Source organism: Lemur catta, chromosome 1 (genome assembly GCF_020740605.2).
Source record: "Lemur catta isolate mLemCat1 chromosome 1, mLemCat1.pri, whole genome shotgun sequence".
In the NCBI taxonomy this organism is placed as follows: Eukaryota; Metazoa; Chordata; class Mammalia; order Primates; family Lemuridae; genus Lemur; species Lemur catta.
In genome coordinates this window covers 173,938,698-173,956,855 of record NC_059128.1, presented here as the reverse complement: position 1 = coordinate 173,956,855, position 18,158 = coordinate 173,938,698, and the positions used below count along the sequence as shown (strand labels likewise).

The following is an 18,158-nucleotide window of genomic DNA, read 5'->3' as shown; positions in this document are numbered from 1 at the left end:
TTTAAAGTGTACAACATGATGTTTTGTTATTTTTACCTTGATATATATATATATATATATATATGTATATATATATATATATAGTGAAATGATTACTACAGTTATGTTTGCTGAGACGTTTTATCTTTTATTTCGAGTATTCACTCTTACTTCTTAGAGTATTTTTATAATAGCTGCTTTAAAGTTTTTATCAGGTAGATATCCCTGTCATCTTGGCATTGATATATATGGGTTATCTTTTCTAATGTGAGTTAAGATTTTTCTAGTTCTTTATACACCTTGCAGTTTGGGATTATATCCTGCACATTTTGAATATTATGTTAAAAGACACTGAGTCTTATATAACTCCTATGAAGACTGTGGATATTTTTCTTTTAGCAGGTAATTATTGCAGTTCAGTTTGGCTACAAAGTTAGCCTTCTGTGGACTGTGGTTTCAGCGTCAGTTCTGTTTTCAGAATCTTGGTAGTCCTAAGATTCGGATCTGCCCTGTGTGTTTGTCCAACCCAGTGGGTGGTCAGTCTGGGACCTGGGTAGTAATCTGTCCCTTAGTTCTGTTCTTAATATCTTTGGTATGCTGTTTAGGATTACATTCACACAGGTGCAGTTTTGGGGTGAGACTAGGAGTTCATATACAGCTTTCTGTAGTATTTCCCAAGCTCCTCTCTTTCTGAAAACTTCCTGATACTTTCTGAATCGCTGAGCCTCCCCTTTTGGTCCTGACCAGAAAGCTGGGGCTTTTGTTACCCCATTCTGCTGGGCACATCTGGGGATAGGCAGCAGGAGCACAGAGAGAGAAAACAAGCTATGGTGTTGACTTCAGCCTCTGGGAACCACAGCTCCTCTGACTGGAGAAGAAGTTTTACCTCTCTCAGTACTTTAGGTGCTTATTGAAGCCCACTGATACCACTATTACTGCTGCAGCCACCACTGGGCAATACCCTGTGTGCACAAGTATGGAGACAAGGGGGAAAATAAGAAAAATGGATGATCTCTCCTTTTCCCTCTGAGTGCTAGGAGTTCCCTTTCGTGTTCTCTGAGCCAAAACAACAGAGCTTGTCCTGGAGCTTCCTTTGTGGTACTCAGTTCTGGTGTTCAGGATGCCTTGAGTCTAGGCTAGGGGATGTTAGAAGAAAAATGGACAACTCACCACCAGTTCAGTGGTACTTGAATTCTTTCCTACTTCCCCAGTCCATCTGCTACCATAGACCTGGGGTCGGTCTTTGTCACCCAGGCTAGAGTATAGTGGCACAATCATAACTCACTGCAACCTTGAGCTCTTGGGCTCAAGCAATCCTCCTGCCTTGGCTTCCCGAGTAGTTTAGGACTACAGGCATGCACCACCACGCCCAGCTATTTTTTTTAAGAGACAAGGTCTCAGTATGTTGCTCAGGCTGGTCTCAGGGCATCCTCCCACCTTGGCCTCCTAAAATGCTGGGATTATAGGCATGAACTACCACACCTGGCCTCATATACTAGAATCCACAAGCAGCAGCTCCGCCCATTCTGTCCAGTTTTTGTATTTGTATTCAGTAGGAGAGGCAGGGTGGAGTGAAATGTGCTTATTCCATTATAGTCTGAACTGGAAGTCAGAGTTTTTAAATTTAATTTTGTTGTAGAAGTCTGACTTTTTTATTACAGATATACATCTTCATTGTAGAAAACTTGGAAAATAAAGGTAAAGGTAAAATAAGGGAAGCTAAAATCTTCTGTGAGCTCATGAACTACTACTACTTTGGTGTTGATATATAATCTTTTTAAATTTCATATATGTATTTTTTCAATTTTAACAATAAAAATTAGATAGTAAATGAAATCATGTTGTTAGTTGTTTTAACAATAGTCTTAAGACCCAGATACTATTGACTTGATCTAACGTTTTTACTAAATCTTCTTTTTTCCTGAATAGGTAGAAAATATTTACCCTCAAGCTGGCTGGGTTGAAATTGATCCTGATGTTCTTTGGCTTCAGTTTGTTACTGTAATAAAAGAAGCTGTCAAAGGTAATTGGATTTATAAAAATAAAAATAGTCTTTACAGTATATTTTGTTCATATTAAGAGTTTTCCTCAGACTTCTTTAGTTTTGGTTTCCCTAAGTTAGAATTATACATAAAATATTTTATTGGGGTCACAATTGCCCAGTATTTTTCAAGGGAAATTTGTGGTTTATGGTGAACACTTTTGTCAAGGAAAGGTAACAGCAATTATGTCCTCTGGTTTGTCTGTTTTCAGCTGTAATATAAATGCTCACCCTCCTTTATTCTAGGGTATAGCTGGTGCTGATTTGATTTCCTGTTGGGTACAAAATACCAGAGAGTTATAAACAAAGTTACCATATATACTTCCTATTCTCACGATTTACAATTGACTTACCTTTATTGTAAAGTAAGGTTTTTTTTCTTTTGTATTTATGTAATGTATTTATTTATTTATTTATGTTTTCTGTTTGCCACTTGATACAAAGTGCTCTCCTGGCCACAGCTGTGGTCTAAAATCTTAGGTCTTTAAAAACATTTTCAATACAGCCTTGTTTAAGAACATGGTGAAAGATGACTTGTAAATGTAAATCCTAAAAGTCTTTTACTTCATTTTTTTCTGGCTAAATTGCTTCTTATCTTTTTGTTTTCAAATATTTCAAAAGCTATTTAAGAAGTTGTAAGAATAGTACAGTGAACTCATGTATATCCTTCTTCTAGATTTCACATATATTTTGCAATGTTTACTATTTCTAAAGACTTTTTTTTTTTTTTTTTGAGACAGTCTCACTCTGTCACCCTGGATAGAGTGCAGTGGCATCATCTTAGCTCACTGCAACCTTAAACTTCTGGGCTCAAGCAATCCTCCTGCCTCAGCCTCCTGAGTAGCTGGGACTGTAGGGACACACCACCGTTCCCAACTAATTTTTCTATTTTTAGTAGAGATGGCGTCTCGCTGTTGCTCAGGCTGGTCTTGAACTCTTGAGCTCAAGCAATCCTCCCACCTCAGCCTCCCAGGGTGCTAGGATTATAGGCATGAGCCACTGTGCTGGGCCTGTTTTTTTTTTTTTCCTGAACCATTTGAGGGTTAGTTGTGACATAGCAACCTGTCACCCCTAAATACTGTAGCATTATCTCCAAAGAAAAGGAGTATTTTCCTCCATAACTGTAGGGACGTCCCTGGGCAAGAATTCGCTTGAGCCCAGAGTCAGCGAAGCTGGAGGTGCTTCTTGGGTCCATTGGTCAATAGGTCCAGAACGCTCCTTGAGGCCAGAAGTCAATAGGTCCGGACACAGCCTATTGACTGCTGAATGCTTCCTGGAGCTAGAGGTCAATGGCCTATCGAACAGACGAACTGTTCTCTATGGGAAATAGCCAAGGGCCTTAGGTCTTGCACACAAGCCAAGGCGTGTGGAAATGAGGTGCAAAGGTTAAGATGCAAACGTCTGCATTCCTTGAGCAATTTCCATGAGAAATGGAACATGTCACCTCAGAGCTCTGAAGATAGTCAGGTACCAGGAAGTAGCTGCTGGACAAAAAGAGTATAAAAATAAAGCGACTGGTGCTTTTGGGCACTGCAGTCTTGTACCATCTTTGTGTGTCTGTGTGTTTCTTTATGTGTCTGTAAGTTTCTTTCTGTGTTCATCCCCCGTTCTGTAATCGGGCTGCTACAATAACCACAATGCAATTATCACCCTCAGGAAATTTAACATTAATACAGTACTAATTTCTAATGCACTGTCATCAATATTCCCTCTTATCTCAACAAAAAAAGTAACTTCTTTTTTCAATCTAGAATCCAGCCAAAGATGAAGCATTGCATTTTGCTGTCAGTCTATTTAGGCTTCTTTCATCTAGAGTATGTTCTTCATGACATTGACAGTTTTCAAAAGTAAAACCCGGTTTAGTACATTGTCCCTCATTTTGGAGTTGTCTGAGTGTTTCCTCATGATTAGATTCAGGTTAAATATTTTTGGAAGGAATACTATAATATATAGGGGATGATATGTTTTCTTCAGTGCTTAATTTGAAATTATCCCAAATTTTCCTAGTGTGATAAATTGATTTTAAAAGAATAAATTAGCCGGGCATGGTGGCACATGCCTGTAGTCCCAGCTACTCGGGAGGCTGAGGCAGAAGGATCACTTAAGCCCAGGAGCTTGAGGTTGCTGTGAGCTAGGCTGACGCCACGGCACTCACTCTAGCCAGGGCAACAAAGTGACACTCTGTCTCAAAAAAAAAAATAAATAAATAAAAGAATATCACAAAAAACACTGGAGTTACTATATTTTAAGAAAATTGGACTAAAAAAATCCAGGTTTTTATTTGTGTCCTGCCATCAGTTTGTATTGAAAATAAAATCTCAGCTTCAATAATTATACTACTTTTTCTAGGGGTTTTCCTTTATTGCCATCAAGTAGCTTCTATTATGATTGATGATTGCTTAAATTAAGATCCAGTCCTTTCTTATTATCAAGAAGAAATACAATCTGACTTACTTTGAGTAGTAGTTGCTTTTTTCAAACATTTAAAGCAAAAAGGGCCATTTTGTTGTTAGGATATGACCATTTTTACCTTTAAGTAAAAAAATACTACAGAATCATCTTAGTAATGCTTTATTAGCTCCAACTGCTTTATTTAGAATGCTAAACCCAGATATTTTTGTTAAAGATTGTATCGAATACTTTCTTTTTCATACTGTAATATTGCAAAGAAAAACTTCAGTAGCTTTTAAACATGTGTTTTATCTATGTTTAATTTTAGGGGCAGGAATACAGATGAATCAAATTGTTGGTCTTGGCATTTCAACACAGAGAGCTACTTTTATTACGTGGAACAAGTAAGCACATTGTATAATAAGCACTTTCCCACCGGGCTCATGCCACAGTAAATATAGTGCTATGAATCCTGTTTTGGGGAGTTTTAAATTTGTGAACTGAGAACAGTTTTACTTGGTTAAAGGATGAAAATGGACCTACCTTCTGGTTTATATGCCGTCTACATGTCATCTGGGCTTGACTTATATAAAATAATAACAATAAAAAGACTATTGTGGTCGTTAAATTCTCCATTCCTTTCTTTTGGGTAAGTTAGCTTTTCAAATAAGCATTGATTGGAGATCTCAACAATTAGCTTATCCCTAAAAAGAGTCAGGGGAACCTAACAAATTTCAGCAACATAATACTATGCTTATGGTTTATATTTGCAGTTTGCTGCACATTTAATATTTGTCTACAACATGAGGCCTATATAGATTAAACACAATTATAATGGCATAATAAATACCATATAGTGAACACTTGTGACACTCCCAAGTTACATTATCCTCACAACAAATCTATTATTTAGGCATCATTTCTGCTTTTACAAGAAAAGAAATTGAAGCTTGGAGAAATAAGTAAGTTGTTCAAGGTCACTCAGTAAATAGAGCCAAGATTCCAAATTATCTTTTTGACTGCGAGGCGTATGTTCTTTCCACTACTCCCAAATTGCCTTCAGCATGTGTTTCTGGCTTTTAAAAAAACAATGCTATAAAATGTGTCTTTGTTACTAAGCACTGGGCTCCAAAGGACATTTTGAGCTTAGGGAGTGGGGATGAGTCTGAGAAATACAATCAGGGTGTATTCTCAAGGACTTGGTTTCTAATTCAGTATTAAGCTACAGGAAGAAGTTTGAATTTACCAATATTCCTTGATATTTAGGGTATATGATAGAAATTATAGAGAATAGAAGGAGGAATGAGTTGGGTGGTAGTGGGAGTAGGAAGAAGGGAAGATGATAAAGTGGTTTTGGACTCGTGAATGTGGCAATATCCCAGAAGTGGCTAGAACATTGGTCTAATTTAGACTGAGGCACAGCCTGTCTCCTTCAGGTAGATACTCTTTTGCAGGGCATGATGCATCTCAGATTGAGGCGTGCATCTGCAGTTTCCCTGTACCTACCCCCAGTGCCTTGGGTATGGCAAATCTTAAATAGTAATATATTTGTCAGATGAAGGAATGAATGAATTAAAGTCATCTTTGTAGATCAGGGTATCTAATCAATGGTACTCTTGACATTTTCGGCCAGATAATTCTTTGTCTTGTGGCATTGTAGATGTTTAGCAGCATCCCTGGTCTCTACTCATGAGATGTCAGTAGCACCCCACCCTACTCCCCACAAATGTCTCCAGACCTTGCCAAATGTCCTCTGGGGTCAAAATAACCCCCAACTGAGAACCATTGGTGTTGAAGTCTTGAGAAATAGGTATGTTCTCTGGTAGAGATTATGTGGAGAGAAGAGATACAAGCTGAAGATTTGGACTATGGGTTTTTTCTCTATAAATTTACAGGGAGTCAGGCCAGCCTGGGCACCATAGCAAGACCCCATATCTACAAAAAAATTAAAAAGTTAGTCAGGCATGGTGGCACATGCCTGTAGTCCCAGCTACTAGGGAGGCTGAGGTAGGAGAATCGTTTGAGCCCAGGAGTTCAAGGCTGCAGTGAGCTGTGATGACACCACTACACTCTAGCCTGGGCAACAGAGCAAGACCCCATCTCTACAAAACATAAATAAAATAAAATAAAAATAAAGGGATTCAAGGAAAAAAAGCTAACAAGCAGGACCAAGGTGAATCTGGGAAGTGGATGGTGTGGAAGAGGAGGTAGCAGAGTGTTCTCAGGGAAGGAACTGATTGGATGTGTCATATTTGACTGGATTTGGAGATTAGGTCATTGGCCCCAGACATTGCTTTCATCAGGACCTGGCTACCATATCATTCATGACAAGAAAGTAAAAATATTACGAAGCAAAGTTTCTGTGTGACACTAGGACCATACCTCATTTTTAGAAAGAACAGAAGTTAGATTCTAAGACAGTTCACTTCCCTTACTGGTATTGCTCGTGGTGTACAGGGATAAGATTTCTTCCTCAAACAATTAACTGTGAGTTTACTTTCTTGGCTACCCTTTTTTCTTTTTTGAAATGTCTGCCTGTATCCTTTGATGAGTTTTGGAAGTATTCCTTGCTTGTAGAAACTGAAATACTGGGTATTTTTCGAAAAAACATGGAAGACTTTGTGATTCTTTTACCTTAAAATAATGGAGCCTTGTTTTGCTCATTGGGCCCCACTGGAGCCACTTTGGTGTATATATAATGCTGGCAGATTCTACAACAAGCTCCCCGAAAAACAGCTGGGACACAACATAGGAGGCACAGCTCAGGGCCAGCGGGAAGTACTTCCTGCTCATTTGTGAGAGAAAAAGAGAAACAGACTGGACTCTGGGAAACAGTGTATTGTTCCTTCTAGTCCCAGCCAGCACCTCCTCCTCCCTGCACATTGTTTTTTTCCTCTTGTGTCCATGGTGCCTTTCTGTTGTTTTTCTTAACAGTTACTGTCAGGAAGGCTAAAACTTTGAACTTTCTGTTTTTCTCTCTGTCTTTGTCCCCACCTGTACCTCTGTTCCCAACAAACCAGGACCGAGAAACTCAGTTTTTATTAACTTTTCTCAGCCCTTAAATTTTTTTCATATTCTTGGGTTAACTTTTTTTCCAGTATATTTAATTGGTGGTGTGTTTAGCTTGCTTTCTAAAAGAACTCTAAATGGCATCTCCTCCATTTTGGTTCTTTTAAATTCCTTTTGTTCTAAAAAATCATGAGCTGTTTTGTTTCTTCAGTTACTGTATCTCTCAGGGAGATTTCTGCCAATTAACCTCAGATCAGGGTGTGTGCCAATTAGCAACATAAACTATGAGTCTCAGGAACCCAGGTTCACTCAGTAACTGAGAGCTCACAGCAAGCAATGTACTGTTCTGGTTGCTGAACTGAATATAAAGATCAGTAAGAATACTAGTCCTCAGGGAATTTTCAGTCTCCTTATACAAGTATATAAATCATTCTGTGTTCCCATAGCACCAAGTATATTTTTTAATGTGGTATTTGTTACTTATGTTAGTGGTTCTTACCAATTACTTATGACAAAATATATTAAGAGCCACAGAATGGTATAAAGTATTAGAGAGGTTTAAGATAATTTATTCACAATATTATCATTTATGCTTCTCGTTTATTTCTCCTTTTATTGTTGATAGAGATAAAATAAACCTAAATCAATGCTGAGTGAATATTGGAATATATGCCACTACTTGAGATCAGCATTCTTTGAGATTAGATTGCCTTGTACTGTGTTATGAATTAATGATGCCACTTTCATCTTGTGATTTTTCCCCCTCTCTTTGCTCTTCAGTCACACTAGCTTTTCAGTCCCTCTAACATATCATGCTTCATCCTGTCATAGGAACTTTGAATATATAGCACATTTTGTCAGGAATGTTTACCTTCCTTATTCCTGTTCATCCTTCAGAGCTCAATTCCATTGTCACTTCTTAAAAAGCCCTTTCTGAGCTCCAGACAGGAGCTGCCTGTTAAATGCACTCATGACACCCTGTATTTCTCCTTTGTAGGACTTATTCCTGTTGTAAGTAAACAACTGAATAGTTGATAATTTGTTTGAATTTCCCTGGCAAAAAGTGTATATATATATATATTTTTTTTTCTTTTTCTTTTCTTTTCTTTTTTTTTTTTTTGAAATAGAGTCTCACTCTCTTGCCCTAGGTAGAGTGCAGTGGCATGATCATAGCTCACTGCAACCTCAAACTCCTGGGCTCAAGCCATCCTCCTGCCTGAACCTCCCAAGTAGCTGGGACTACAGGTGTGCGCCACCACACCTGGCTAATTTTTCTATTTTTGTTTAGAGAGGACTCTCACTATGTTGCTCAGGCTGGTCTCCAGCTCTTGGTCTCAAGCAGTCCTGTCACCTCGGCCTCCCAGAGTGCTAGGATTACAGGCATAAGCCACCTCGCCAGTCCAGAAAGTATATTTATATGGGCAAAGGTGCCGTGTATCTCTATTCATAGCTCTGTCCCCAGCTCCTGGCACACATAGCTTTATGTATGTTTCATTGCTGAAACCAATAATTGAATATTAGATTTAAATGTGTAAGTATATGCTATTATAGAATAGTTCCAAAGAATTATATATCAATAGATTTCATTTTCGTCAAACACAATCTGATTTTTGACAAGGGTGCAAAGACTAGTTGATAGAGAAAGAATAGCCTTTTCAATAAATGGTGCTGGAAAAACTGGATATTCATATGCAAAATAATTTAGTTGGACTCTTATCTGACACCATAACAAAAAAATGGATCAAAGATCTAAATTTAAAAGCTACAACTAGGCCGGGCGCGGTGGCTCACGCCTGTAATCCTAGCCCTCTGGGAGGCCGAGGCGGGTGGATTGCTCGAGGTCAGGAGTTCGAGACCAGCCTGAGCGAGACCCCATCTCTACTAAAAATGGAAATAAGTTATCTGGACAACTAAAAATATATATACAGAAAAAATTAGCCGGGCATGGTGGCACATGCCTGTAGTCCCAGCTACTCGGGAGGCTGAGGCAGTAGGATCTCTTAAGCCCAGGAGTTTGAGGTTGCTGTGAGCTAGGCTGACGCCACGGCACTCACTCTAGCCAGGGCAACAAAGTGAGACTCTGTCTCAAAAAAAAAAAAAAAAAAAAGCTACAACTAAAAAACTCTTAGAAGAAAATGGGAAAATCTTCACAAGTGTGGATTTGGCAGTGATTCCTCAAATGACATAAAAACCATAGGCAAGGCTGGGCACCGTGGCTCATGTCTGTAATCCTAGCACTTTGGGAGGCTGAGGTGGGAGGATCGCTTCAGGTCAGAGTTCGAGACCATCCTGAGCTGGAATGAGACCCTGTCTCTACAAAAAATAGAAAAACTAGCTGGGTGTGGTGACATGAGCCTGTAGTCCCAGCTACTCGGGAGGCTGAGGCAGAAAGGATTGCTTGAGCCCGGGAGTTTGAAGTTGCAGTAAGCTATGATAATGCTACTGCACTCCTAGCCTGTATGACAGAGCGAGAGTTTGTCTCGAAACCAAAAAACAAAACAAAAACAAAAAAAACACAGCCAACAAAAGAAAAACTAGATAAATTGGACTTCATCAAAATTTTAAACTTTTGTGGATCAAAGGACATTATGTTTTCATGAATTTATGATGGCTAATTTTTCTTTAAGTTTCTTGACTATTGGAACTCTCCAAAGTAGAAAAATTATGCTAAGTTTAATCATAAATAATATGAAATAAAACCATGTTAAAATTATTTTGACATAGTATGAAATTTGTGTTTTTGAAATGTCTGAAAAAACTTACGGTTACTGATATCAAATCTCCAGTTAGACTTCTTAAAACCCAGTGCAGCATGTAATATGGAAGGTATATGTCTTGGTATGTTTGGTTTATAATTTAAGTTTAGGACTAAAATAATAGGTGAGTCACTTCTCTGATTTGTACTAATGCTAATCATGACTGTTTAGATTTTGAAAGGAAAAAGAAGTAACATGCTCATGATGTAAGTGAATGCTGTTATTCCCATTAATCAAGGTGAAAAACAGGAAAAAAGGACACTATTAAAGAAAGTGAAAAGGCAACTCACAGAATGGGAGAAAGTATTTGCAAATCTAATGTCTCATAAGGGATTAATATCCAGAATATATGAAGATTTCCTACAACTCAACAACGAACAACCAAACAACTCAATTCACAAAGGGACAAAGGACTTGAATAATACATAGTCATTAAGCACATGAAAAGATGCTCAATATCATTAGTCATCAGGGAAATAAAATTAAAACTCCAATGAGATAGCACTTCACACCCACTAGAATACCAATAATAAAAAAAATGGAAGATACCAAGGTTGGTGAGGATGTGGAAAAATTGGAACCCTCATACATTGCTGGTGGGAAAGTAAAATGGTGCAACTGCTGTGGAAAACAGTTTGGCAATTCCTCAAAAAGCTAAACAGAATTACCGTATGACCCAGCAATTCTACTCCTAAGTATATACCTAAAGAAACTGAAAACAAGGAAACAGATAGTTGTACACCAGTGTTTTATAGCAGCAGTATTCACAGTAGCCAAGTGTGCATCAGCGTGTGTATGGATAAACATAATGTAGTATGTAAATACAATGGAATATTATTCAGCCATAAAAAGGAGTAAAGTTCTAATACATGCTACAACATGGATAAATCTAAAAAACATTGTATACTAAGTGGTACAAGCCAAATATAAAAGGACAAATATTGTATGATTCCACTTATATATGATGCAACTAGAATAGGCAAATTCATAGAGACAGAAACTAGAATAGAAGTTACCAGGGATGGGGTGAAGAGGGAATGGAAAGTTATTTCTTAATTATAACAGAGCTTCTGTTTGGGGTAATGAGAGAATTTTAAAAACAGTGGTGATGGTTATACACCATTGTGAATGTAATTCATGCTACTGAATTGTACACTTAAAATGGCAAACTTCAAGTTATGTACACTTTGTCACAATTTTTTTTTTTTTGAGACAGGGTCTCACTCTGTCACCCAGGCTGGAGTACAGTGGTGTGATCATAGCTCACTACAGCCTCCAACTCTTGCGCTCAAGTGCCTCAGCCTCCAGAGTACCTGGGACTATAGGTGTGGCCGTCACACCTGGCTTTTTTTTTTTTTTTTTGTAGAGACAACTTCCTATGTTACCCAGGCTGGTCTTGAACTCCTGGACTCAAATTATCCTCCCACTTCAGCCTCCGGAAGTTCTGGGATTAGATGCGTGAGCTACCACGCTTGGCCTACTTTGTCACAATTTTTTAAAAAGGGAAAAGTCAAGGGTCAGGGAGTGTGATGACAAGTTGTTAGTTAAAGTGATAGACCATGGGATCCAGGAAAGTAAGCGTACCTAGAAGGAGTGTTAGACTTTCAGAGGTAGAATGTGTAAAGGTGATGGATGTAGACTGCTTAAGTAGAGTGGGGAGTGACATCATTGAGCATGGTTAAATTCACACAGGAGGAGCCCTGGAGATACATTAGAAAGCAAGCCTGAGTTGGATATTGAAGATTATTACATGCCAGTGGTTGATTTGCAGGAGTCTCAAAGGAAAAAAAAAGTTTTTCTTCTGTATTTCTTAGCTTTGTACTTTTATTGTAGCACTGACCCAGGGTTTGTTGAATTTCTGTTTATTAGAGAAATTTTGGTAAGCATTTTAATTTTAGGTTGCCAATGGCTAAGCCAATCCTAAAGTTGAGAGGTGTAGAAATAGGCTCAGGCAGTATTTCAACTCTTCTGTAGGTCAGAGGTTTTTATCTGATTGTATCTATAAAGTACAATAAAGTGGAAAAACATTGCCTTTTTAAATCTTTTAATCTGTGTAGAGCAAGTCTTCAAAGGACTTTTCATTAGTTTGTTTTTGGAAGGATATACATTGTAACATTTCAAAAAGAATATCTTTTTGAATAGAATCTCATCTAAAATTTCATACTGTACGTCACTTCATAATTGTTATACAGAGTGCGTTCAATTTATAAAATCAAAGAGAAGTCATTCAGAAAGTCCCATCTAATTAAATAATACTTTGATATTACAGTTTGGCTTCTAATTTTGTTTCTGTGGTGGCAGATCTTTAATATAGTATGGTTTATGTTGAGTCTTAATATACTATTTCCATCTTTTTTAGGAAAACAGGAAATCATTTTCACAACTTTATTAGTTGGCAAGACCTACGAGCTGCTGAACTTGTAAAATCTTGGAATAGTTCTCTTCTAATGAAGGTAATCTTTTTCTTATCATCTGTGGTTTGGATATTATTGTTTTTTCCTGTAAATGTTCCTTAACTGTAGACTTAATTGTATTATTTTAGGGCATTAAGAGGAGAATATCCATACACGCACTCCCCACACCAGTGAAATTTACTAATAAGTTAAACTTATTTATTATTTATCCAAAAGCCTATGTGGTAGACTTAAGTACTTGTAGCTCAGGAGGTCCTCAGGAGGTTTGTGGTAGACCAGAGTTTTACATGTTAGTGAGAATTTGTGTTTCTGCCCGTGAGAAATGGAAACAATACAGACCAGATAGAATGAAATGTCCAAATTTCATCACCTTTTGTTGTAAAGTGGAGAATGGATATTGGGATAGATAATTAGCAGACTGCCACAAGTGTTTAACATCATGCCTGGCACATAGTGGCTATCAGTAATTGATAGTGATGTTGGTGATAACAGTGGCAAAAGCAACAATGTCAGCATCAGCTGCTCTTCTGTTATTTCTTTTAAATCTCCCTCACTCCCCCCCAAAAAATAATAATGATAATAAATTGGATTTCACTTTCTAGGTAACGAAAAAAATAAAATAAAATAAAATAAAAAAATAATAAATCTCCCTCACTCCCAAGTGTGAGATTACTGAGTCAAAAGGTAAGACAATTTGCCAGCTCCTCAAATGTGGTCAGACCTACAATATTTGATGTCATAATCAATATTCCATATTAATTATTTTAATACTTCTAATGCCTCACTGTTAAATGCCTTCTGAGCTAGTGTATTGGCACTAGATGGTGCCCAGGAGCGTGTCTAGAGCATCAGTTTTACTTGATAAGTATTCGAAGACATTAATTTTATATGGAAACAAACATAAATATATTATAGAATATAACAACAATGCATGAATGAAACAATTTTGCCATAATCTTACTTGAATTGTTTTTTCTTTTTATTAGTTTAATATATAAAAATGGACCTTGTAATAACTTGTGAGGCTGAATATTGAGAGATACTGTTTATAGGAAGGACACAGTAATTAAGAGTGTTAAAAGTAGTTATAAGGAAATATCATGAGCTCTTTTTTGAATTGTATAATCTTTTTTTTTTTTTTTGGAGACAGAGTCTCACTCTGTTGCCTGGGCTAGAGTGCCGTGGCGTCAGCCTAGCTCACAGCAAACTCAAACTCCTAGGCTCAAGCCATCCTCCTGCCTCAGCCTCCCAAGTAGCTGAGACTACATGTACACACCACCACACCTGGCTACTTTTTCTATTTTTTTGTAGAGATGGGCTCTCACTATGTTGCTCAGGTAGGTTTCAAGCTCCTGGTCTCAAGCAGTCCTGTCCTTGGACTCCCAAAGTGCTAGGATTACAGGCATGAGCCACTGTGCCCAGCCTGCATAATCTTAAATTATAGAATTTATAATGTATAATTTTATACCTTAATGTATAATTTTAAGTTTTTAATAGCCAGTTCATCAAACATTCCTTAAGTTAGTCACTGAAGTTTTTAAAACTTTTATTCCTTTGGAAATAAATGTGACTATGAAAACATTTACTTTATAGTATAAGTCCCAAATCTCAAATCTTGATACTGAAATGTGACCTCGAGCACAAAACTGAGCATTTAAAGCACTTTATCTACTTAATATTGAACATGTGTATGATGAATGTTTTCATTCCTTTTAGCAGAAAAGGACCCTCATCCTTTAGGGTCCAGCTCATGTGTCACCTCTAGGAACCCTTCCCTGCCATCTGATTTAAAAAACCCCTCCCCATCTCTTACATTATCCTTTATTTCCTTCATAGCAATATTAAATTTCAAATATTCTGAGACATGTGTTTTTTAATTGAAATTTTAATTGAGATAATTAATTGATTTACATGCAGTTGCAAGAAATAATATAGCAATTCATTATATACTTTGCAGTTTCTCCCAACAGTAACATTTTGCCAAACTATGGTATAATGTCACAGGATATTGCCATTAATATAATGCATAAATCTTATTCGGATTTCTCCAGTTTTATTGTGTGTATGTGTATTAAGTTCTATACAATATTTTCATCTGTATAGGATTCATGTATCCATCACCATATGCAAGATACTGAACAATTCCAACACTACTTGCATTGCTTTTTTATAACTACATCCACCTCTCTCCTATCCACCTCCCTACCCTCCCCCATCCCTAGTTACTGGCAACCACTAACCTATCCTCCATTTAAAACATGTTCTAGATGGCTCAAGGTCAGGAGTTCGAGACCAGCCGGAGCGAGACCCCGTCTCTACTAAAAATAGAAATAAATTATCTGGACAACTAAAAATATATATACAGAAAAAATTAGCCGGGCATGGTGGCACATGCCTGTAGTCCCAGCTACTCGGGAGGCTGAGGCAGTAGGATCGCTTAAACCCAGGAGTTTGAGGTTGCTGTGAGCTAGGCTGACGCCACGGCACTCACTCTAGCCCGGGCAACAAAGTGAGACTCTGTCTCAAAAAAAAAAAGTTCTAATTTCAAGAATGTGTACATAGGATCATACTTTTTGAAAAATGTAACCTTTTGGGAGTTGCTTTTTTCATTTATATGATTTCCTGGAGATTCATCCAAGTTGTTGCTTATATCAGTAGCTTGTTTCTTCTTATTGCCGAGTTATTCAATAGTACGGATGTACCACAGTTTATTGAACCATTCACCTGTTGTAGGACATCTGTGCTGATTCCAGTTTTTGGATATTACAAATAAAGCTGTTATGAACATTCTTTGTACAGAATTTTATATGAAAATAACTTTTCATTTATCTAGGATAAATGCCCCAAGAGTACAATTGCTAGTTCATATGGTAATTGCATGTTTTGTTTTATAAGAAACTATCAAACTGTTTTTTTTAAGAGTGACTATACCATTTACTTTCCCATCAACAATGTGTGTGTTATGAGACATATATTTTTTCATATTTTAACATCTCTGAAATCAGGATACATTTTTTGATGGCATATTAAATAATGATTCATTTTACAATCTGTCTTCTTAGATTATCCTATTTATTGACTTGATTGTTTATTTGTCTTTCTTTTCACAAGAATGTAAATTTTAAAAAGGCAGGGATTCTGCCTGTAGTGTTCAATTTGTTTTTTCAAGGCCTAGCACAGTCCTTAGGACACTAGAAAGTACTCAATAAATAGTTGTTGGATATATAAACAAAGATGTTAATTATTGATATGTTAACTAAATGTGTAGGTGGGCCGGGCGCGGTGGCTCACACCTGTAATCCTAGCACTCTGGGAGGCCGAGGCGGGTGGATCGCTCGAGGTCAGGAGTTCAAGACCAGCCTGAGCGAGACCCCGTCTCTACTAAAAATAGAAATAAATTATCTGGCCAACTAAAAATATATATAGAAAAAATTAGCTGGGCATGGTGGCGCATGCCTGTAGTCCCAGCTACTTGGGAGGCTGAGGCAGTAGGATCGCTTGAGTCCAGGAGTTTGAGGTTGCTGTGAGCTAGGCTGACGCCACGGCACTCACTCTAGCCTGGGCAACAAAGTGAGACTCTGTGTCAAAAAAAAAAAAAAAAAAAAAGTGTAGGTGTTAGAGCTCTTAATATTAATATTTTTGTGTGACCACACCCCAGGTATCTGTGTTTCAACAGAAAATCCCTAAAGTATCCTAAATCTAATTTTTTATAAGAGAAGTATAATGTGCTTATGGAGGAAGAACCCATTTCAGTTTAAATCATTTCTTATAACAAATCAGAGGAAGAATTATGAGTGGGCACTTTGCATACTTTTAAAAAGACTTATATTTTAATAAATAATTTTAAAAAATATATGCCATGTAAAGTATAAAGAAATGCAAACATTTGAGTACTGAACAAGGTTGAAAAGGAAGTTAAAAGAATAAGACTGAAATATAGAAATAACTGAATCTACAGATTTTCTTTATTGATGTATTATCAACTATAATAAAAATGAAAGAAAGAAATTTATGTTACTATTTTTCACAAATAAACCAAAATTTTAAAATTTATTTTGGGGATGAGGTGGGGATTAACAAAAGTGGGAAAGTTCAAGTGGGTAAGTTCTCTAAAAGTGAATATTTTGTTAAAGCATCGGTTTTATATATATAATTTTCCATCTGTGTTCTTGTAATGTGTGGCAGAATAAAGTTTTTTGTTTTTTTCAGTATATCTTACAAACCTTAAAATTCGAAGCTTGTTTTCTGTGTACCTAAGGCTTTTTTAAAGTAAAGGTTTTGCTTATTAAGAAGTAAATCTGAAACTATATGATATGTTTTATCTTTATTAATTAGATAAGTATAGATAGTATTAAATAAAATCATACATCCCAAATTTTAAGTACTTAATGTATTGGGATATTACCTGCTGAGTTAGTACTAACTTGATTTCTAATAGGACAGAATAAGAGCTCATTCTTTACTGGCTGGGATTGTGTTTTCTCAAGATTTTGATTCACAGAGGCAATTTGAAGCTAAGATATAATATAAATAATGTGAAAATATTTGGAATATGAGCCTTCAAAATCAAAGATTAGCTGACAGCTTTATGTAGATGATGTTACTATTTGAATAGCAGTGAATCAATGCCACCCTACTACTAAATAGCGTAGACTTATCTGAGAGGCCTACAATAAAATTTAAAGGTACATATCCTAGTGAAATAAGAGTACTGCGAATACAGCCTCCTCCCTAATTCTCTCCCTTCACTTCATTTTTTCATAGTTAAGAATAGATACAGAGGTAGAAAATAGTTGTTTAAAAAAATGTTTATAAGTACCCAAGTCACTGGTATTTGCTAAAGGAATTCGAGATAGATGTGCTATATTTCATATGTTTGAATACAGATTGTCTATTTAGGATAATATTGCTGTATTTGATTTTCTTAAGTGTTGAGAACACTTGTATAAGTATTTAAAAGACCTGTTTGTTATTGAATTTGTTTACACGTGAATAGAATTGACATGGAAACATCAAGCATCATTAAATACATTTTCTTACAATATCTTTTTTAAAATAGCTATTACATAGTTCCTGCCGAGTGCTTTACTTTCTCACTAGAAGTAAACGACTTTTTGCAGCCAGTTTGTTCCATTTCACAACCCAGCATACTTCTATGCGATTAGCCTGGATTTTACAGAATCTGATTGAGGTAAGAAAAGATTGTGTGTGTAGAAATGAGATAAAGACTATGGGGGAGAAAAAAATTCAAGGAATAAAAGTAGTAATTGATTATTTGAGGGAAAATTAAGTGTCCACCATATATTGGAATGGAAAGCAAGGCATAATTGATTTATTTTTTAAAACTTTTTATTTTGTCAGCACATCTAGAAAGATGAACAAAACAAAAATATACCACTCAGTGAGATAGTGTGGAACAAACATCTGTGTAACACCACATGGATTAAGAGCTAGAACACTGTGATATTTTATATCACATTTTCTTTCTACTGTTACAAATTGTGTGTTTATTCCTCAACAACATACTTTAGTTTTGCCTAAATATTTTTGACCTATATAAATTGAATT

The 18,158-nt window shown here is 36.7% G+C and overlaps 1 protein-coding gene across 4 annotated transcripts in view; it reads left to right on the top strand.

Moving 5' to 3' along the window:
* Nucleotides 1-18,158, top strand: part of GK5 (glycerol kinase 5) — a 69,633-nt gene that overhangs the window by 6,831 nt on the left and 44,644 nt on the right. For 3 of the 4 annotated variants that reach the window (XR_006732594.1, XM_045539375.1, XM_045539374.1), the window contains exons 2-5: nucleotides 1,909-2,002; nucleotides 4,740-4,815; nucleotides 12,536-12,629; nucleotides 17,650-17,781. Coding sequence is in view for 3 of the 4 variants with exons in the window: in XM_045539375.1 (XP_045395331.1) it covers nucleotides 1,909-2,002; nucleotides 4,740-4,815; nucleotides 12,536-12,629; nucleotides 17,650-17,781 (396 nt within the window). In the remaining variant the exon portion in view is untranslated. The remainder of the gene's footprint in view (nucleotides 1-1,908; nucleotides 2,003-4,739; nucleotides 4,816-12,535; nucleotides 12,630-17,649; nucleotides 17,782-18,158) is intronic. The other variant, XM_045539376.1, reaches the window with a different exon arrangement.